At 38.7% G+C, this 23,248-nt stretch overlaps 5 protein-coding genes and 1 long non-coding RNA gene across 6 annotated transcripts in view; 5 read left to right on the plus strand and 1 right to left on the minus strand.

Moving 5' to 3' along the window:
- LOC146649564 (uncharacterized) overlaps nucleotides 1–23,248 on the plus strand; it is a 380,555-nt gene that overhangs the window by 352,740 nt on the left and 4,567 nt on the right. The window lies entirely within an intron of this gene.
- LOC146649575 (histone H1.10-like) lies at nucleotides 7,294–8,207 on the plus strand. Its single transcript, XM_085387766.1, has one exon. The coding sequence runs from the start codon at nucleotides 7,330–7,332 to the stop codon at nucleotides 7,963–7,965; it is 636 nt and encodes a 211-aa protein (XP_085243892.1). The 5' UTR covers nucleotides 7,294–7,329; the 3' UTR covers nucleotides 7,966–8,207.
- LOC146649576 (histone H3) lies at nucleotides 11,444–12,254 on the plus strand. The gene has a single exon (XM_085387771.1). The coding sequence runs from the start codon at nucleotides 11,802–11,804 to the stop codon at nucleotides 12,210–12,212; it is 411 nt and encodes a 136-aa protein (XP_085243897.1). The 5' UTR covers nucleotides 11,444–11,801; the 3' UTR covers nucleotides 12,213–12,254.
- Nucleotides 12,922–13,912, minus strand: LOC146649577 (histone H4-like). Its single transcript, XM_085387519.1, has 2 exons — nucleotides 13,871–13,912; nucleotides 12,922–13,329 (listed from the first exon to the last, which is right to left on the minus strand). Exons 1-2 carry the CDS (start codon nucleotides 13,910–13,912, stop codon nucleotides 13,006–13,008), a joined length of 366 nt encoding a protein of 121 aa, XP_085243645.1. The 3' UTR covers nucleotides 12,922–13,005.
- LOC146649578 (histone H2B 1/2) lies at nucleotides 15,910–16,319 on the plus strand. The gene has a single exon (XM_085387786.1). The coding sequence runs from the start codon at nucleotides 15,937–15,939 to the stop codon at nucleotides 16,309–16,311; it is 375 nt and encodes a 124-aa protein (XP_085243912.1). The 5' UTR covers nucleotides 15,910–15,936; the 3' UTR covers nucleotides 16,312–16,319.
- LOC146649579 (uncharacterized) lies at nucleotides 16,371–19,246 on the plus strand. Its single transcript, XR_014908360.1, has 3 exons — nucleotides 16,371–16,794; nucleotides 16,984–17,096; nucleotides 17,301–19,246. It is a non-coding gene; the product is annotated as an uncharacterized LOC146649579 (long non-coding RNA).

A 23,248-nucleotide genomic window follows, 5' to 3' on the forward strand; every position in this document is an offset into this window, starting at 1 on the left:
TAACATAAAGTCAACAGTTCTGTGACACATAAGCATCTTATTTTTAACTTGAAGGGGTTAACGAAAACATATCTTGCAGCGCACACTCTGTACCCACAGCTGAAAAACTTCACTGCATCCTTCTCCAAATCTGTACCACCTATTGAGAAAGGAAAGCATGCTGCTGCCCTCTACCGAGTGTGGCGTGTAACTGGAATTATCATCAACCCTGAACAACAGACTGAACATTGGTTCCACCCTGGAAACATTTTGTAGAACCTTTAAATGTGTTTTTTTAAGACCAACAATGTATACATTATAATTGATTTATTAAAAATAAAATATTTTTAATGTATTTATTGTAACTTAAAACCATGAAATTACCTTAAACTCAATAACAGCTGCTGATGGCAGCCACAACACAGCTACTCTAAGTCTCCTGATGAAGTGCACTGTATGAGGAGATGCACTGTTTGCAGAACCAGTGTCCACAAATGGCAGAGACCGGATCCTTTAAGACATCCTAAAACAAAGGCCACCTGCTGTCCAGACAAACATTACTCCTCTTCGTATCTCTATGGGTATCAACCAAAAACATTTCAGATTATTACAAACACGGTAATGTCCCAAATGAAAAAGTTTAATACCAGTTCTGACCTCCAGAAAAATCTATATTTCTGTGCTATGTTTGTGGTTCTGAGTTGTTAGTAGTTTGTCTTCTGTCTTTCATTTCTGGTCTTCTTTTAGCTACTGCAGCAAATTCCCTTTGTGACAGTTTATTTTCTGAAAATAAGTTTTGTACCAAATACAAAAATTCCAACATCTAGAAGGTGCTTAATATAAACACATATTAATCAGTGAAATAGAAACACCCGTGTTCATGTTGGCAAATCCGGATGAATTAATTATTTTATCCTGAGAATCTATAAACCCAAAAACCCTAAATCTCCATCTTTAGCTCAATTTACAGTAAAAACAATCTCTTACCTCGTGTCCGAGGATCCAGATATATACCTGAAAACTGGGGGAGAATGTCTGGAGTGATCACTTTTTATAGACAGAAAGCTGGATCCTGCAGACTGTGCTCTGTCTGTTTGCTGCTGACCTCTGAAAACAAAATGATATATTCCACAATGTTCCTGTTGTTGGAAACTGGGTTTCTTATCTCTCAAAGTCAAAGTCCCAAAGCTAAAGATCTGAATGTGTTTACAGCAGGAATCTCGCAACTATTTTGTATAAAAGATTGATTGACTGACTGATCATTTATTTCAAGCACGGAAAAACTTTCCTAGTAGTTCTCACCACATGCACTTGAAAATTTTCATTCCCACTCAAACTGTAGCCCCCATCTCTCTGGTTGAAAAGATTTTGAATATTGACTTGTAAATTATTGTTTCTAGCTCTAAAAATGATCTGTGCTGTATTGTAACTAACTAAGTCATGAAATCACCATGGTTTCCTCTTTTACCACAGTTGTTCACATTAGCAATCAAATCATGGCCACATATTTATAGAATAACAATAAGAAGACTGAGATAATGCATTTTATATCCTACTGTATTATATGGATGTGAAAAGATAAGAAATATGTCTCTGGCCCCTCATTATGTATTTAATCTGAATAAGAGATATAAGATAATAAGTATGTTGTAGTTTTTAAAACAGAATCATAATTTATATGTGATTTTGCCAATGGTTAATTATGCTTAAACGCTTAATACTGATCAGAATATAATCAGGTATAGGTTTAATCAATATAAATTTGTTTTATAACTTTGGACTTTTTCTCTGCTCATTTTTAACATGTTAGATTATAAATTTAATCTAATTTATGTGATATGATTATTTGATTAGTAATATTATTCTTTGATTTGACTTTTGCTTAAAAAGCCAAATCAAGCAGTGATATAGTGGGATGCCTGACAGCTACATGCCATGTCAGGAGAATACAGAATACACTACCTCAGGACAATCCAGTCTCTCCCACAGTTTTACATAATTCAATATCAGCATTATCCACGAGTGACCTTTAATGAACTGCAGTGGTCACTCCCATCATAAAAACTCTGCCTTTATATTATCACTAAGTTATTATTTTTTATTAAAGAGATAAATGCAAAAAAACAAAACAAAACAAAAAAAAAAAACATCATGAATGAGACAACAAGATCATATTTGTCTACTAAATTTTAAATCATCCTTGTTGAGGAAATTGCTGCATCTGTACAAATAGGGTGCTTATTGTTTTTTTTATTATCATTTATGTAGATTTCAATTTCTTGTGTTAACCCCAGATCTTTAATTTAAATCTTAGATTCATGAATTTAACCCATTTTCTTCTTAAACCGTAACAGACTGACATGCCGTCACGGATCATCTAAAAAAGTCTGAACTTCTACCCCATTATAGTTTTATAAAATATCACCCCAGAGAAATCTTCAATAAGCACCCAAAAATGGCTTTAATGTGCACTTTTCTAGATGTCATGGTGTTACAGTGCACTTACACAGAGGCACTGTGTGCTTTAACTGCACAGTGATTTAATATTATCCCTTATTAATAAACCAGACGTGTTGCTGCAGCAGAAATAACATTAAGAGGTAATTTCATGAAACAAATGAGTGGTAAAATCCAAAATGCACTCTGCCTAAAATGTTAGCAAGCAAAAGTTCCAATTCTTCTGATAATGCAGGGTCATTAATTTGACTAAAGTGTCCACTTATGTACATTTTCTCTCTGAACAGCATCAAATAGGCAACATTAGTGTTATGATTTGAGGGCTGAACTCCTGTAAAGTTTTGATCCTAGATTCGCTCCTATGAGTGAATAATAGCACAGCTTCTCACCTTTGTCTTAAATCACTTGGTATCTGGAAGCAAAACAGCCATTTATATTAAGTTGATGAGGTCTGAAGGGGTGATGTGTGTATTAATTTTATTCATTCTTCATTTGAAAATGAAATCAGCCCTGTAGTGTACAGTTTGGTGGCTCTTAAAAGAGCGTTTTGAGCTTCTTAAGCACCTTCTCCGAGCTAACGCTTTCTTCTTGGACGCTGATTCAGAGGAACCAGCGGCCTACTTGGCTTAGCGGAGGGCACTTCTTCCAGTGCAGTTTCCCTTAACACCTACTTGGGCTTTTTACCAGCATATTAATGGCGCGTTTGATGAGGAAGCCGTGCTGATCCACATCGTAGCCCTGGAAGGTCAGCGCCTGCTTTATGGCGTAGTAGAAAAGACCTTTGCGGTCCTGGGAGGCGGCCACAGCTCTGTACACAACGGATCCTCCTTTCTTCTTCTTCCCTGAAGCTTTGGCCTGGGCGGCAGAGTCACTGGGCGCTTGTGAAGCTCCCCCTGTCATCGTGTTGTCACCCGACTGACTAAAAATAACTAATAGTAATAATGCCAATAATATAATTACACAGCCAAATTGGAATTTCCGAAAGAAACAGGAACCTAAACGCATCATGAGAACCATGGAGACTCAACCCAGCCTGCTGCTCGTGTCCGCGGCGGGAGGGCGCAGATAGTTGTGTTTTTTCGTCACCAAAAACGGCTTTAAAATCACATTTAAATGAGAAACTGAAGCATGAACTTAAACCGATACGATAGCGGAGAACTTGCTCTTTACAAAGAAGCATTGTAGACGTTTACTGTTCATCTACAGTTTGCTTGAGGCGGACTTAAACCTCTCTTCGACGCACTGCTCCGTCTCTTTGCCCTGCAATTTCTTATTGTAAATGCTTTAAAAATACACAAACACCACAAACAATGAGGTTAAACAGCGAGATAACATGTTTCTGCAGACATCTCATGCATAAACACCTAGTTTCTGCGGACATGTTTTCATTAGCCCGAGGTTTTCTCAGTGTCTGCAAACACACTAGGGCTGATGGAAGAAACTGTCCAGGCACGAAGTCCCACAGCGTTTTCCTAAATTTAGTTAGTTTAACTTCTTAGTTACTGATTCAGATATTCCTGTATTATAAATATTACTATGTGAAATAGAAAGAAAGCTATGACTTCAACTAGTTGTTTTAAACTAAGATCTACGTTGCTTTAATAAACTGCATCCTTGTTCACTGACCTTTATCGAACATTAGTTGAATCAAAATAATAATTATTCAACTTACCTTCACTGTTTCAGTACTTAAAATAAAAATATTTAACAATTAAACATGTGAGCTACAGCTATAAACATGTTAGTATGAAATATAGGTTAGACACGCCCATTATAAAAGGGCTCAATACTTCGAATGTTAGTACAATACTTGAGCGGGGTTTTGAAACACAAAAAACTGCACCTAATAAAATCTGATGCAGTATGATTGAACAGGCCTGAAGTAAATCTACCTTATACAGGTTTTTTGTTTTCTGCTGGACAACATACAAAAAGGCACATTATAAACACCCCTGGCCTTGCTTTCACGGATATAACAGAAAAAGAATGTCATAAATTTTCGATTAAATATTTTAATAATAACTATTTGTTTAAAGTTTCTCAGGGTCACATATTTTAGAATACGAAACATGGAAGCAGTTCAGGGACCTGGAAGGCCGGTGACTTTCACCCGTTTAGAAAAGAGAAATGCTCTCTCCCCTCTCTCTGTAACCTAGTTGACAATTTTAGGTATATGTAATACAATATATACATAATGGTCACTTTTTAAACTATGCATATTATTAGAGCCACTAGATATGGCTATTGTTCAGCATAGGCTCTATAGCTAAAACCTTGGGATTGGCAAGTTTTGAATTATTTGAACTCGTAGTCAAAGATAATGCTGTTTTTCCAGTTTCAAGTCAGACCCCTGCCCTGCTAATTAAGTACCTGTTAGCTGATAAAGTGAAAATGTATAGCTAACTTTTCTTTTTCAGCTTACTAAGATTAGCTAGATAGCTGTACAGTAGTAGTAGCACTGCGTAATTCTGGCTTGGATAGTGTGTAATATGGCCTGCCGATGGCTAATAATATATCTATATCTATATCTATATATATATATATATATATATATACATATATATACATATATATATATATATATATATATATATACATATATATATATATATATATATATATATATATATATATATATATATATATATATAATTTGTAATTAGTTTAATAATTATGCAGAATTTTATCACTCAAATTGTCATAATTTAAAACATTTATATATTTGTGTCAGGTAAGGGGTAATAGATCAATAGCTTTACTCCATGAGGACTGATTGTGCTTTTATGTTACTCCTAAAGGCCAATTCTGAAACAGAAAAACAGCATTTAGACAGTTTTTGAACTAAAATTAACAAGAGGAAAGAAAGCAAAGGTTTGGGTCTAATCCCCAAAACAAATAAAGTCCCCATATGCACTGAATTCCTTGCTCATATTTATCTTCATTACCACTACAACCATCTTAGGCTTTTTCATTCCACACAAAACAGGAAGTGTGATTTTTTTTTCCTGTAATTTTTACAAACCTACAGAAGATGGTTACCTAAAGAGAGTAGCTCAGTCCTGGATAGTCCCCTAGATAGATCCCACAGAGAAGGCAGTTGTTGGCTAAGCTAATGTCGATTATGGACAACACCTGCTATCCGCTGCATGAGACTGTGGAGGACCTGAGTCCTTCAACAGCAGGACGGAGTGCTATTGCAGGTCGTTATCTTTAGCAGTCAAACTGTACAATATCCAAACAGGATAAACACTGTCTAAAAATACATGTTCATCACTTCCACTGTTTGCTCTGTAGATAATCAAATATTATTGTTAACAATTATAATTCTACTCAACATTTTAACCATTTGTATATAGCATATTATTGTGGAATTTAAAAAAATTCTAATGATTTTATTAATCTATTTTTTCTTTCTACTTTTATTTTTCCAACATATAGTTTCACTATTCTTCCTTTGTAAAAACATATCCGACGGAGATCTCTTCCTGTTGTACCAGTGTGGGATTAAATAAAGTTTAATGATGTAATCTAATTTTAAACTGATGAAATGACCAATACACGAATTCAAAGTAACTTAATTATAAACGTATTGTAGAAATGAGTAGAAATGTATATTTAATTGTATTGTTTAACAAGAAAATGTCAGTTTAAAACATTTAAAAAATCCAACTAAAATCAGTAACTAAATATAAACTTTTACTTTATTTTCAGTATTTTTCAGTATTTAAGTTTGGCTGAGCATTTCTAACTTTGAACCACCAATACTGACTCAAATTGCTGAGTTCAAACTCAGAGAAGGTACCCACACCCACAAGAGGCTTAATATTCAAATGAACTAACTGCTTGACAACCATGAGTCATTATTCAAAGCAAATCAAGAAAATATATATATATGTATATATATACACAAACACACAACACTAGAGTCAAGCAGTGAAAGTACTGAAACACTTAATTTTAGGAGTTCCAGCTTACAGCCACTGACATTTGGCCAAAAAGCAGCTATGGTTAAGGAAGTGGAGAGTTTCCTGCCAGAACTTTCCAGACTAACTGTTTAATCTATTCCTGTTTATGTGAACATTGTCAGCTCTGGATATTTACTTGTAATTTTCTTTTGATGGGTGTTATTAGCGATGATTAGCGTTTTGACTGCACTGGGATGCAGTAGCCAGTGAACTGGGATGCAATATGATGATGCTGAGCCTGGTGGAGCTATAGTCTGTTTGCCTGTCTAAGAGCTGTAGTGCTGTTAAACTGTTAGATTTATCCATATTACACATTTCACGCAGCCAGAGCTATAATTCGTGTATCATTAATTAATGAAAATCTACAGTAAATTGAGGGCACAGAGTGTGTGGAGTTAACGAGTTACACTGTTTCCTCCACCAACTCATGTGTGTTTGCAGGCACCGAAATAACCTCAGTTTTATGAAAAGGTATCCGACGGGGATCATTGTTTTGACATAGCATGTGTGGACAAACATGTTGCCTCGCTGTTTACCTCGTTTTTGAGGGGTTATTTTAGATTTTAACGCATTTAGAAGAAAAATGTCGGAGAAAAGACACGAATCGGTGCCTCACGGCGCGGCGGACAGGGCAGGTTTAAAGGCTTCCAAAACAAATTGCAGAAAACTAATAAAGTTTATAAAGCTTCCCTATAAAGAGAAAGTTCTTCTCTATCGATTCGATTTGAAATTTTTATCTACTTTCACCTTCAGATATTGTTTTAACGTAGTTTATTAAGAGGAGAAAACACAAGAGCCAAGGTCTTCTCGCTGCAGCTGTGAGCTGCAGGCAGGGTTGAGTCTCCACGGTTCTCGTGTTGTATTTAAGTTCCAGTCACTGTGCGGAGATTTCTATCGTCTCATCGACAAACACTACTCTCTTAACGACATGGCAGAAGTCGCTCCCGCAGCAGCCCCAGCACCGGCCGCCGAGGCGGCTCCAGCAAAGGCCCCGGCCAAGAAGAAGAAGGCATCAGCGAGCAAGACTATCAAGAAGTCTGGCCCGTCCGCTAGCGAGCTCATCGTAAAAGCTGTGAAAGAGTCCAAAGAACGTAAAGGACTCTCTCTGGCTGCTATTAAGAAGGATCTCGTCGCTCGCGGTTACGACGTAGAGCATAACTCTGCTCACGTCAGGCGCGCTTTGAAAAGCCTGGTGCAGAAAGGCGCTCTGGTCCACACCACCGGAACCGGGGCATCCGGTTCTTTCAAGGCAGCAAAGCCAGCGGAGAAGCCCAAGAAGGCAGCCAAAAAGCCCGCTGCTAAAGTAAAGAAGCCGGCGGCAAAGAAGGCAACTGCAGCTAAGAAACCAGCCACCGCCAAGAAGCCCAAAGCAGCAAAAGCCACCCCGAAGAAGGCAAAGAAGCCCACGGCAGCTGCAAAGAAGGCTGTGGCCAAGAAGGCAAAGAGCCCCAAGGTGAAGAAGACAGCCGCGCCCAAGAAAGCAGCGACCCCCAAAAAGCCTGCAAAGAAGGCTGCAAAGCCTAAAGCTGCTAAGGCCAAGAAGGCTACACCAAAGAAGAAGTAAACCACTCGCTTCTTCTTCGCAACAAAAGGCTCTTTTTAGAGCCACCAGCTGTTTCTCTGAGAGATCCTCCGGTTGCTCATCGGACTCCTTTATGCTTCATGTTGGCTTTATCACAGACTGTAATTGGACTGGTTCCTGTCCCACCCGCCTCTGGACTGTAAATATCCACGAAGAATTACCCTTTTGGTGTTTGTTTGTGTTGTGGTGTGTGTGTGTGTGGGGGGTTTTTTTTTTTTTTTTTTTTCCTGAAAATTTAAAGCTTGTAAATATGCTTTCTGATGTGCTGTGAACGTGTACTGTTTGCACTTTCTATTCGAAAGTCTGTTCATAAATAAACTTATTTTTACATCAATATTGTTATTGTTCCTGTCATGGCACAGCCTTAGAAGTCTGTTTAACTCAGGTTGAGCGTGATGAACATGATGCAAATTATTTATACCAAGTTTCCTTGTCGCAGGTGAAATTTTAAAGGGTTTAATGTTAAAAACCGGGTACTAATAATGCAAGGAGAAATGATGTTAAACCAATAAGCTCAGCAAAGCCAGGAGAACCATGAGCTGTCAGGAGGGTGTGTGTGGGTTTTTTTTTTTTTTAATTAGTCGGGGTGTCCAATTTCACAGCCGCTCACTTCCGGCCTTTTGGAAGACCCAGTCCATGTAGACCAATGCAATCTCTGAATTTGTGACTGGTTTTACACGTCCATAAGTCTCAGCCATCAGCCAAAAACATTAAACAAAAATTAAAACGGGGCTTAAACAAGTAAGAGACATACAATACCTGGTGAGTTCAGTTAAATTGAAAATAAAATATTCTCTAAAATCTTCGATCTTAGAAGATAGTCTGAGTAAAATACATATGTTTTATTTGGTTATGTTTTTTAATGTATGCACTAATTTGATATCTTCTGTGTTCACCAACTCGTCTGTTTGCAGGCTGTAGTAGCTTTCTTGTCTGCTGACAATTTAATGGTGTCGGAAAAATCAATCAATCAATCAATCAATCTTTATGGGCAGACTTCATGTCCATAAAAACAAGACAGAAATACCCCCCCCCCCCCCCACACACACACACACACACACAAAGACACAAGGTATAAACCTTAAATATATATATATATATATATATATATATATATATATATATATATATATATATATATATATAAACCAAAATATACATAAAACACAATTACTTAAAAAAAATCAATAAATACACAAACACTTCAACCAGTGCTTTCTCAGACTGGATGAGTAATGGGAACCACTCACTGTCGGATCTGTGAGTGCTAAAATTACACTGTTACTCGAACCATCCAGTCATTCTCTAAAATTGAACATTAACTTTCTTAAAAGTGCTTTAAAAGTCCAAACACCCACAGCTACAAACATCTGGCTGGCACCACCCCTTCTAGGTATCCTGCAAAGGATTCTCATCGCATCATTATATGCAACATGCAGCTTCTGCATGCTACATTGTTTGTAGGATGACCACAACGGGGGGCAGTATATAGAAGTGTGCAATACGCTTTAAACAAAGCCACTTTAACTGGAAGTGAACAAAAGCTGAATTTGCGTGTGATAGTATTTGCCTGCACATAGAGCTTACACCGTTGTCATCATCATCATTCATTTGCTCAGTAATAAAGTGGCCGAGGTATTTCATCTTTTTATAAACTTCAAGAGTTTTTTGGGGCAGTTTAAACAAAGGAAAATGTAGGTGTTTATCCTGCTTGGTTCTACATATCAAAACAGCACTTTTAACAGCATTGTACTTTATATCATATTGCACACCATATTCAGTACAGACATTGAGAAGATCCTGTAACCCAGCACTGCTTGGACTAAAAACAACCAGGTCATCTGCATACATAAGATGATTTATCAATGTTTTACCTAATATACACCCAGTGTTACAGGCTCTCAGCTGTATGGACAAATCATCAACATATAGATTAAATAAAATTGGAGACAAAATCCCACCCTGTCTAACACCATTGCTGACACCAAAGGGGGCAGAAATACTGCTTCCCCATTTAACCTGCATGTTCTGATGAGCGTACCAGTAAGAAAGAATCCTCACGATGTACTGAGGAACTCCCCGTCTCTTCAGTTTATCAAAAAGGCTTCTGTGGTTCACAGAAATCCAGAACCAGAACACACTAACTCTGTCAAACAAGATTCTTTCTAACACCTTAGATAAAATACTGGCTAGTGCAATCGGCCTATAATTATCCAAACAGCTCACATTTGCAGCTTTGTCCTTCATAACTGGTACCAGTAAAATACACAGCATTGAGTCTGGTAATATGCCATGAATCATAAACCCAGTGAAACAGAGTGCTAGAAGAGGAGCTAGCCTTACACTAGCATGTTTTAAATGTTCTGCAGTGATGTGATCCAAACCAGAGGATTTATCATCAGATAACCTATGAATGGCTCCATATACTTCATATGTCCTTACACTTATTGTGTCATTACTCATGTCAAAATTGTCCTCATATGGTTCACTTTTTATACAGTTAAACAACACACTGTAATGCTGTCTCCATAATGCTGCAATGTTATCTGCCCCAGAAACACCTTCAACAGTTGATGGTAGAAATGGTTTACAGTCATTAAGAGCTCTTTTCAAAAATCTGTCATATTATTACACAACATTTTCCTGGACAAAGAATCTGCTGTCAGCATTTGCTCATTTTTAGTTATAAAGCGAACAGCGTACTTATATCTGGCATTAGCACATTTTTTCTGGGCCTTGTTTAGGTCTTCTAGCCATGGCCCAACATTTATAAGCTATGCGAGCTTGATCATGGTACATGGATACATGTTCTTTCCAGCCAGGTCTGATGTTAGGTTTCTTATGCTTATATTGTTTATCAAGCAGTGTACCACTTTCATACAGAGCAGTCACTATATCATCATACATGGAGCAGAGTAAATGTTTATGCACAGCATTCTTACAGTTGACATCCTTGCACAAAATAGCTTCTTTGGGCAAAGAAATGTTGTTCAGATGTATATCGGTATTACTATGATAAGCTAAGAAATCATCTTCACCAAATGCTGACCAGTCTAATTTTACACTGGTAGCAATATTAGCAATATTATTTCCAGTTGTTGCTGGCATTTGTTCCACATTCACAGTAAAACCAAAAGGTATATGGCCTGACAGAGTTACCTCATACCTAATAGTCATGTTTGCTAAAGCTGCATGTCCATCAGCTGTACAGATACAGTGGTCCAGCCATGATGTACTATGTCAGGCTTCACTTATGTATGTATAGCTCTCTGCAGGCAGTAACATTTGGGTAGACAGGATAAGATTGTTAACTTCACAAAAGTGGGTTAAGTGGTTAGCAAACCAAGAACTGCTGTCTGTGAGATCAGCATTAAAATCACCCAAAACATATGCTGTAAGTATCGTTGTCTTGAATAAATGTATTAATAAAGGCCAGCCTACTAAGGTATTCTTGCTCATTTTGACAAGAGGGAGCATACATATTAAGAATGATAAAACTACTATTATTTTGTGTATATTGTATACCAATACACCAGTCTACATTCAGTCTAATTGGCTTTATCTTTTAAATGATTTGATAAAAGTTGTGTTTTCCATTAAGCTCTGCGTTTTGGGGTGTGTTTCATTCAGCTCTGGTTTGAATCACTGCGCTTAATCTATGGCTTCACTTCCTTATCAGGACTTTTGATTTTCCCGCTTCAACAGACGAGCCGTTGATCACGCGCACAGATTGGACCAATTAGCGCTGCCCACACGCCGGCGCTGGCTTTATAAGACTGGTGACGACACTGAAGAAAGGAAGCCGATAGTTACTAAACATGGCTAGAACGAAGCAGACAGCACGTAAATCCACCGGAGGAAAGGCTCCCAGGAAGCAGCTAGCTACAAAGGCTGCCCGTAAGAGTGCCCCGGCCACCGGTGGCGTGAAGAAGCCTCACCGCTATAGGCCCGGAACCGTGGCTTTGAGGGAGATCCGCCGTTACCAAAAATCTACTGAGTTGTTGATCCGCAAGCTACCCTTCCAGCGCCTGGTCCGGGAGATCGCTCAGGACTTTAAAACCGACCTGCGCTTCCAGAGCTCTGCTGTTATGGCTTTGCAGGAGGCAAGCGAGGCGTACCTGGTCGGTTTATTCGAGGACACCAACCTGTGCGCCATTCACGCCAAGAGGGTCACTATCATGCCCAAAGATATCCAGTTAGCCCGCCGCATCCGCGGAGAGAGGGCATAAGCTGATCTGAGACCACTTTATACACAACGGCTCTTTTAAGAGCCACACAACTACATCTGAAGAGCTAATTTCACAAGTCAATAGTCCCTGATTATGAAAACTTGTTACAAACTGTTCGTAAGAGAGCACGGGAAAATGCTGTTCTACCTCTCACTTGGCTCTGTGGTGAAAGAAAAATAATTAAATTAGAAACATCGAAAGTTTGTCATTTTAGAGAACGTTTCACAGGAGATTAAAACTCGTGTCCGTGAAGGGTTTTTTAAACTTGCTTTTCTGATATAACTCTAAATAGAAAATGTTCACCTTAAATCACAAACAGCGCAGCTCTGAGCCACCGGATTAGAAGCCATTTCTAGAGACTACGTCACAGCGCGTTATGGCATCCATTTTGTTTAAAAAAAAAAGTTATGTCCCAAGGCAACTAATGTTAGGTTTTTACAGGGAAATAGAGTTTCATTGAGAAATGAGCAAGACAGTCATTTTAAGGTTAGGAAAGGTGGATATTGGAAAGCTAGGTGGAAAAAAAGTTAACTTCACATCAGCGGCGTCGCCATTTTTGTTTGGGGCACGAAGCCAGCCCGACGAGTTACTTACAGCCACAACGGCCGTTTCAACGGCCCATAAGTTCTATGTACAATCACGTTGCAATGTTCAAGAGTCTCATTAGCACTCTTAACAGTTTCACAAAATTCGGTGTACCCAAGCCACTAGTTGTAAAGTTGGAACACTTATTTCTTAAGACGAGTTGTGTGGCTCTTAAAAGAGCCGTTGTGTTGGAATCAAGACAGTAGCGTTAACCTCCGAAACCGTATAGAGTACGGCCCTGCCTTTTAAGAGCATACACCACATCCATTGCGGTCACAGTCTTTCTCTTGGCGTGCTCGGTGTAGGTGACTGCATCGCGGATCACGTTCTCCAGGAACACCTTAAGTACACCACGGGTCTCCTCGTAAATCAGGCCGGAGATACGCTTCACACCACCGCGACGGGCTAGACGACGAATGGCAGGCTTAGTAATGCCTTGGATATTATCACGGAGAACTTTGCGGTGCCGTTTAGCGCCTCCTTTCCCGAGTCCCTTTCCTCCTTTTCTTTTTTTTTTTTTTTTTTTCTTAAACTTTATTTAAAGTAAACAAGTTTACATATAAAATGCACATACACATACAATTACATATACAAAACCATGAACACATACAAAAGGGAGAAACAAGGAGGAAAATCTAGCATTTGAGTCCACACAACGCTCACAAGACTTACAGTTTTAATTCGTTCCAGGGGAAAACTTTCCCAAGTTTCAGGTCCATTGTTCGTCTTCTCCGCAGGTCTGTAATGATATGTTTACTCACCACATCACTACTTATCATCTTTTGTTCTAACACTCCTTTGGCACGAGTTTTCCAAATATGTGTGTTTATTACACACATTACTAACCAAAAGAGTCTCCTTTTGTCGTCACACATTTTTTCTTTAAACAAACCATATTTAACTGCTTTAATATTAACATCCACATCATAGCCAATTTCTGTCATTTTCTGCCTGATCTCAGTTGTCCTATAACAATCCAATAGGAGATGTTCTAGGGTCTCATCTTCATCACAGTCTGTCATAGGACATTTCATGGTGGTAACAAAACAACTCCATTTTACCACCGCTCTCACAGGGAGGCGCCCGAGCGAGATGAGCCACACCACGTCTCTCATGCTTTCAGATAATAATTTGTCTTGTATATTTTTAACTATTGAAAGGTTTTCATCTTCATTTGCATACTTATATTGAATTACACCTTCATTTTTGGTTTCATTAATTTTTTTATAGATATTTTTCGTATTATCTTGGAGAATATTTAAACTATATTGTTCCCATTGACTTGATAAGTCACCGAACATAAGTCTGTGGTATGGAACACCCGCTCTGGCCCTGCCCTTTTTCTTTTGCCACAATTGCTCCTTCCCTCGAACCCACGGGGCACCCCGAGAAATTGCGCTTTGAGTAATTTTTATAAAAGGAATTCGCAAAACAATCTCTAAGTCTGGGGCTCCCAAACCCCCGTGCTTCCTACTCTTGTACATAAATTTCCTCTTAGTCACTTCTCGATTAGATCCCCAGATAAATTTAATGCACATCTTACTTATTTTCATTACAGTTGTTCTCGGAGGAGGAAAAATTGCGGCAAGGAAAAGAAGTTTCGAAATCATGTGTGTTTTTACAATATTAATACGTGTTTTATAATTTGTATCTTTATTTTCCCATTTCATAATTTCCATTTTAATTTCATTTTCTTTCTTATTCCAATTTAGTAAACTAGAGTCAGTATTATCAATCCATATACCCAGAATTTTAATCTCCCTACAAAGAGAGATCTTCATTTTAGGTTGTTTGGTCGGATGTCCAAGCCACACCCCTTCAGTTTTGTCTTGGTTCAGTTTGGCACCTGATGCCTGTTCGTAATGGTGTAATATCTCCATAACTGAAGACAGTTCGTTTTGGTTTCTAATTATCACCGTCACGTCATCTGCATACGCCAAAGCTGCGATTTTAAGGGATTTATCAAGGACGTATCCCTTGATCCGTTTATCATCATTTATCCTTTTCAATAAGGGATTAATTGCAAGGACATATAACGCAGCACTCAAAGGACATCCTTGTTTAACCCCGCACTCAGCACTAAAAGGGGATGAGAGCTTTCCATTTACCTTAACTTGCACTAGGGACTTTTTATAAATCAATTGGATAATAGAAATAAATTGGTCCGGAAAATTATAAGCTTTCATTACTTTCCATAAATAGGAGTGGGAAACAGAATCAAAAGCTCTCCTTTGATCTAATCCTAAAATGCAGAGTTCTGAGTCCTTTCCATTATAAATAATTTCTCTTAACATACTTAAGTTATCCCACATCAATCGTCCCTTAATTGCGCATGTTTGTTCTTTTTCAATGATAATATCTAATACATCCTCTAGTCTAGACATAATTATTTTAGCAAAAATCTTATAATCTACATTCATTATTGTCAGTTGCCTATAATTATTAATATCTTCTCTATCACCTTTCTTATATAATAAACACATAACTCCTTCATAAAACGATTTACCCATTGTTTCTCTTTCTATTCCTTCATTAAAATACTGAGTTAACAATTCAGACAGTTCTTTACTCGCAGTTTTGTAAAATTCAGAGGGGAGTCCATCCAGACCAGGTGTTTTATCGGTACTAAGTTGGTTAATTACTGACTCCACTTCCTCTCTTTTAATTTTTCCAATCAAAGTTTCATAAATGACAGAATCTAATGGTTCAACCTCACTCAAAAAATTGTTAATAGCATCGCTGTTTGTAGCTATGGATGAAAACATCTCCGAACAATAATCTCTAATTACTTGTCTTTTCCCCTCTTCTTTAAAAACTGACTTTCCATGTTTATCCTTAATTGAGACAATAAAGTCATTCCGACTTTTCTTTTGATTATTAAAAATCATATAATCACTGTTCCCGTGAAAGTCAGTACGTCGCAACATATTAAATAAAACTTCTCTATTGACTCGATCAATGTCTTCTTTGAGAGACATCATTTGATTTTCCTCCTCCTCTTCCTTCTCCTTCTTATTTCTTAAATATATATATCTACACACATCTTCGTTATATTTTACATTCTTTGCATGGTTTAATTCTCTCGCTTTAAATTTAAAAAATTGACACATACGTTGCTGTAGAGTATTGAAGAGAGAAAATGCCTGAACCCGCCAAGTCGGCGCCCAAGAAGGGCTCCAAGAAAGCCGTGACCAAGACCGCCGGCAAGGGCGGCAAGAAGAAGAGAAAGACCAGGAAGGAGAGCTACGCCATCTACGTGTACAAGGTGCTGAAGCAGGTCCACCCCGACACCGGGATCTCCTCAAAGGCCATGAGCATCATGAACTCGTTTGTCAACGACATCTTCGAGCGCATCGCAGCCGAGGCATCTCGCCTGGCCCATTACAACAAACGCTCCACCATCACCTCCAGGGAGATCCAGACCGCAGTGCGCCTGCTCCTCCCCGGTGAGCTGGCCAAGCATGCAGTGTCTGAGGGCACCAAGGCTGTGACAAAGTACACGAGCTCCAAATAAACTGGCTATCAGACCTAAACACAGTGTGGCTCTTTTAAGAGCCACACAACCCACACCGCGACGGGCTAGACGACGAATGGCAGGCTTAGTAATGCCTTGGATATTATCACGGAGAACTTTGCGGTGCCGTTTAGCGCCTCCTTTCCCGAGTCCCTTTCCTCCTTTTCCGCGTCCACTCATTTTGTCAGCTTAAGTGATACTGATGAAAAGTCACCGCACGGGTGCGACTTTAAGTCAGTACAACGGACGTATTTGAAAAACCCCAGCGACAACGTGATTTGAGGACGTAATAGGAAACAGGGACCTGCCCTTTCGAGTATGGTTGTTCTCGTTGTGTCTGAACATGAATTAAAACATTTAAAACAGTTTTTAATATCAGCGACATATTTACAGATAATCACATTTGAATCAAAGAGACACATGCTTTTCAATTTTAACAATTTATTGGCATTTAAACGTCTTGATGCATGCTCAATCATCCAGGTAAGTAAATCTCCAAAGGTTCATTCTGTTTATCTGGACGTAGCGTTTTCCAGATGAACAGAATCAACTTTTGGAGATTATTGGTGTTTAATTTTATTTAAATGTTTAATTTTATTTTGATGGTTTGATGGTTATCTGATGATGTTGGACTAGAAATATTTACTCCCATTATTTTCTATTCTATTACAGACTACTAGCAACCATCGTGATGCCCCGGCCAGCTACCGGCTCCTTTCGCCAACCTACACAGCTATGCAACCTCCCCAGCAAATAGTCTGTGTTCAGTGCCTTCTCTCACGACAGTATGCTTTGAAACAATCACAAATTCATTGTAATCTTAAATCTTAATCTTAAAACACTAATTTATGTTGCTGAATATCATCATATTTAGCTTTTTTAGATTCCAGAGACTCTGAGGCAAGAATTAATTTCTAAATTCTCTTTGTGCATTTACAGGTAAACAATATCTAATATTTTATCTAAATGACTGCTTTGTCTTTGAAAAGGTGAAGAGTGACGGTGACGGTCCAGTTCTACTTCAAGTACATCCTTACGGTGGCTCACAAGACAAGGCCACATTCCTGTCCTGCCAGAAGAAAAGAGAAACTTCAGAGTCTTCACTCAGTTCAACCACACCTGTCATATTCCGTATGACAGGGGTCTCAAACTCCAGTCCTCCAGGGCCGGTGTCATGCAACTTTTCCATGTGTCCCTGGTGCAACACACCTGAATACAATAGGTCAGTAGGTCATTAGCAAGAGTATAGAACTTGACTGCATGCTAACCCTACTCAAGTAAATTTAAGTAAATGTATGTATTTGGAAACATATACTTCTAAAAATACTTTTATTGCACCATGTTCATTCACTCATGAGCTGCTGTAACATGACTCAAATGGCTGAATTGCCAACGCAGCATGCAGTCAAGTTCTATACTCTTGCTAATGACCTACTAGGTGTGTTGTAACAGGGACACATGGAAACGTTGCCCTCGAGGACTGGAGTTTGAGACCCCTGCTGTATGGTGTTCATGCAGTTTTCTACCCCACAGTTACAGCATGTCTGACTGCCTGCTCAGCGTATGCAAAAATATATGATGAGATGATGAGTTTAAGCATGTGATGAGAAAGGCCTTCCATTATGGTGTTTGTCATCACATGTCACAGACATCTGGATGATCATCTGGAATAAACAAGAAACTAAAAACTTGTTACTTCATCTTTTATCTTTATTATTATTATTGTTCTTATTTCCCTCTTCCATGTTACTGTGTCAGCTTGTCAGCATCTACAGTGGGGCAAAAAAGTATTTAGTCAGCCACCGATTGTGCAAGTTCCCCCACCTAAAATGATGACAGAGGTCAGTAATTTGCACCAGAGGTACACTTCAACTGTGAGAGACAGAATGTGAAAAAAAAAAATCCATGAATCCACATGGTAGGATTTGTAAAGAATTTATTCGTAAATCAGGGTGGAAAATAAGTATTTGGTCAATAACAAAAATACAACTCAATACTTTGTAACATAACCTTTGTTGGCAATAACAGAGGTCAAACGTTTACTATAGGTCTTTACCAGGTTTGCACACACAGTAGCTGGTATTTTGGCCCATTCCTCCATGCAGATCTTCTCGAGAGCAGTGATGTTTTGGGGCTGTCGCCGAGCAACACGGACTTTCAACTCCCGCCACAGATTTTCTATGGGGTTGAGGTCTGGAGACTGGCTAGGCCACTCCAGGACTTTCAAATGCTTCTTACGGAGCCACTCCTTTGTTGCCCGGGCGGTGTGTTTTGGATCATTGTCATGTTGGAAGACCCAGCCTCGTTTCATCTTCAAAGTTCTCACTGATGGAAGGAGGTTTTGGCTCAAAATCTCACGATACATGGCCCCATTCATTCTGTCCTTAACACGGATCAGTCGTCCTGTCCCCTTGGCAGAAAAACAGCCCCATAGCATGATGTTTCCACCCCCATGCTTCACAGTAGGTATGGTGTTCTTGGGATGCAACTCAGTACTCTTCTTCCTCCAAACACGACGAGTTGAGTTTATACCAAAAAGTTCTACTTTGGTTTCATCTGACCACATGACATTCTCCCAATCCTCTGCTGTATCATCCATGTGCTCTCTGGCAAACTTCAGACGGGCCTGGACATGCACTGGCTTCAGCAGCGGAACACGTCTGGCACTGCGGGATTTGATTCCCTGCCGTTGTAGTGTGTTACTGATGGTGACCTTTGTTACTTTGGTCCCAGCTCTCTGCAGGTCATTCACCAGGTCCCCCCGTGTGGTTCTGGGATCTTTGCTCACCGTTCTCATGATCATTTTGACCCCACGGGATGAGATCTTGCGTGGAGCCCCAGATCGAGGGAGATTATCAGTGGTCTTGTATGCCTTCCATTTTCTGATGATTGCTCCCACAGTTGATTTTTTCACACCAAGCTGCTTGCCTATTGTAGATTCACTCTTCCCAGTCTGGTGCAGGTCTACAATACTTTTCCTGGTGTCCTTCGAAAGCTCTTTGGTCTTGGCCATGGCAGAGTTTGGAGTCTGACTGTTTGAGGCTGTGGACAGGTGTCTTTTATACAGATGATGAGTTCAAACAGGTGCCATTCATACAGGTAACGAGTGGGGGACAGAAAAGCTTCTTACAGAGGACGTTACAGGTCTGTGAGAGCCAGAGATTTTCCTTGTTTGAGGTGACCAAATACTTATTTTCCACCCTAATTTACGAATAAATTCTTTACAAATCCTACCATGTGAATTCATGGATTTTTTTTTTCACATTCTGTCTCTCACAGTTGAAGTGTACCTCTGGTGCAAATTACTGACCTCTGTCATCATTTTAAGTGGGGGAACTTGCACAATCGGTGGCTGACTAAATACTTTTTTGCCCCACTGTATTTGGGGTTGGGAGTGGAACAGAAAGTAAGGAAACCCAGAGTGCCATTAAAAACAGGAGAGGTTCTTATATTTCAAAAATGGTAAATGGCCTGTATTTGTATAGCGCTTTACTAGTCCCTAAGGACCCCAAAGCGCTTTACACATCCAGTCATGCACCCATTCACACACACATTCACACACTGGTGATGGGATTAATTCAAAAGAAATGACCTCAATGCCATATTTTATTTAGGAACCTTAGAGAGCACTTTGCAAAATAACACATTCTTATAATTTCACCCTCAGATGAGCCAAGCTACGACTGTCAGGGAAGGTGATGTACACTGTAAAAACTGTGATTTGGGTTCATTAATATCTAATAGAAAAGTAATAGTAAGTATTACTCAGTAAAAAACATGTATGTGTTGTTTTAATTAAATCTAAACAAAACTAAACATTTTTGAGATGTTCAATTATTTAAATTTACACAGTTTTGTTTAGGGTAAATTAAGCAATAGTTTGTTTAGCAGATTTAACAAAAATGTATGAGTACCATGAAAAATTAAGAAATCTAATAGATTTAAGTATTGAAAGCATTTTCATTTCAATCATTCTACACTTCCACCCGTAGTCTGCTGTGCCATGTGCAGGACACTCACGGCTCAGCAGTGGATGATCTCCATTTTGTCTGAGGTGAGATTATCTTAATTTGTTCGAATATACAACACGTTTTAAACAATAACGTATAGCAGTTTTAAGTTAAAGTTCTAAACAGTATGATACGTCAAAATTAGATTAATAATGACCACTGTAATGACAGTATCGTATTTTTACGCAAAATGGCATGAAATGGACTGCTAGCAGAAGGTCACTTTCCAAGTCTTCACATCTTTGTTACTTCGCAGCTTTCACTAACCACATGTTTTATCATAAAAAAAAATATATCAATGATATATTTCGATGGACTGTAACCTCCCTCATTTAGTTTTAAAATTTTATGAAAAAGTTTCGCACTCAGTGGTGAGTGATGTAGTTAAAATCGTTTGTGCGGGATTTTGTCAGTCACAGTTTTTCGAAGCTTTTGTCTCCACGCAATGTTTTTCAGTTGTGGTAATTAAGCTAAAGTGGCTCAGTCCAGCGACATAACTGGTTTTCATATTCATGCTGTCAGAGCCCTGTGACTTTAGTGCAGGCACAGCTCACATAGAGGGATGATGCGAGTTTTCAGGTAAACCTGGTTGTGTATCAGTGAGACCCATGCTCAGTCACGATGTTTATGTTTCTGTAGAACGATCTTCAAGACAAAGGTACATCCAGGAAATAATATAGTAATGCGTGTTTAATGTAACTTAAGTCTTTCATAATTTCTATGTTTAACACCCAATGGCGTTTGGATACAGAGATGACATTGTGTAGATTAAAGGACCTCTTTTCAAGTATGGGAAGATATATACAGTATATAAATACATAAATAGTGTTATTTCATGTCATGATCTGTCACCAAATTGGTACAGAAAATAGGGTCTATCCCCTTTTTAATCTAATAAAGAGTTTCATTGTTTTATATGTGAGCCTCACCTTTAAAAATGTTAGTATTAATTAATTCAAATTTGTCTTTAACAATTTGTGTGTGTAAAATTTTTACTTCGGAGAGTGCGATTGTTATTAATGTTGTGTTCTTTTCAGTTGTTTACAGTGGCTGGGAAGTGCAAATCACATTTACAACATCGACAACAAAATAACATTTCTGAAAACACTTTTACATTGAAAAAAAAACAAATTAAAAAATTGACAACAAAATAACATTTCAGAAAACACTGAAAACACAAGTCCGCAACAAATTAACAAGTCTGCAACAAAATAAGTGGCTCTTGACGGAAAGGGATTGTCTGAAATACCGGAAGTGACTCAACGATTAGGCTTACTCCATATTTGTAGCACAGAAAAGTGATTTATAGTCAGCTAAACGTGGGATGTCAACAAACGTCGAGAAACTAACTCCTCACAGCGCTTCCTTATTACCCTGATGGTGCTCGCTGCACTACATAGAGAACTGGAAAATGTTTTGCCCGTTTTGTGGCGTTAGCTTCAGCCTATTCACTCCTTTCTGTGCTTCCTGTGGACGGTCTCTGGAGCTTTTGCGGGACACAGACCAGGCTGAAGGATCAGACAATCTACAGTACTGCATTCAATTTTTCAACGAAGGTCAGTCATATAGTGTTATCATGGACATGATGTTAAGTTTGCATGGTGTAAAGATGAGTTTAAGGAGTCTTAAAAGTAAACTCAATAATGCTGGACTTAACCGAAGAAAACATTTTCACTCTAGAACAACGATCATTAACGCAATCAGAGCGAAGCTTCAAGGACCTGGGTGATTGTTTGGGTATCGAACAATGTGGCAGGTACTTAAACAAAAGCATCATCTTAAAGTAAAGAGGGATGATGTGATGAAAATACTCCAGGAGCTTAATCCTCATGGATGCCAGGTGAGAACATGCAGAAGATTCATTAGGAGAACCTATCATTTGCTGGGACCCAACTACATGTGGCATGCTGATGGTTATGACAAGCTGAAACCATTCGGTTTGGCCATTTCAGGGTGCATTGATGGGTTTTCAGGTTTTGTGTCTAGAATGTGGACCAACAAATAATAATCCAGCGGTTATAGTTTACTATTACTTGTCATGTGTTGGGAACCTTGGTGTTGTACCGATGAGACTGAGAACTGACTGTGGGAAAGAAAACTGCATTATGGCTGCAGTTCAGTGCGCACTATGTCACCATCATGATGACCACTTCAGCAGAGAGTCCAGTCACATGTTTGGTTCATCAACAAATAACCAGTGAATTGAGTCCTGGTGGTCCATATATAGAAAAGGAAGGTAAATATAACATTTGATTTGCCTGATATTTAAAGGTGTAACAAATTTGAATGTTGTGCAAAAGGGCAGCTGTGGCTACAACTGTAGCTTGCCTCCACCAGTGTGTGAATGTGGAAGTGAATGAATAGTAGTGATGGTAAATTTGATTCTTTTTACTGAATCGAGTGTTAATGAGTCACTCACCAAAGTGAATCGGATTTTGAGTCATTTGATTCACTGAGTCAGTTGACCAGAGAGTGCAAAAATTGTACATTTTCACTCAAACTTAATTTGTTTCCCTTTTCACGTAAATCCCACTGCTAAGATGAATGATAAAAAAAAAACAACAACAACTATTTTAGAGAGAAAAAAGAGCAAAAACATTTCTAAAATTAAGCAATTTCCTATCAAAATTGCTTAATAAACATTTATTTTGTTTATGTGTATTTTATTAGTATTTTCCTTAAGTGTGTCAAATATATATTTTATATATATTTTCTCATCTAAATGTCCACTGCGCTGTGAGCCAGGGGGCGGTAATGCGCCTTAACATTGGTTGCCAACCAAGAAGAAGAAGAAGCTGTGAGCCAGGAGGGAGGGGGTGAGTGTGTCACTACCCGATCCGTACCGGAAACCCGATCGGTACCCCGCATGCGCGAAAGGTTTCTACTTCCGGTCGTAGCGTTTTACGATAGTTATGGGTCAGAGTATC

Source organism: Rhamphochromis longiceps, linkage group LG17 (assembly GCF_057381845.1).
Source record: "Rhamphochromis longiceps isolate RC_006_pf linkage group LG17, R_longiceps_female_GT1.1, whole genome shotgun sequence".
NCBI lineage: Eukaryota > Metazoa > Chordata > Actinopteri > Cichliformes > Cichlidae > Rhamphochromis > Rhamphochromis longiceps.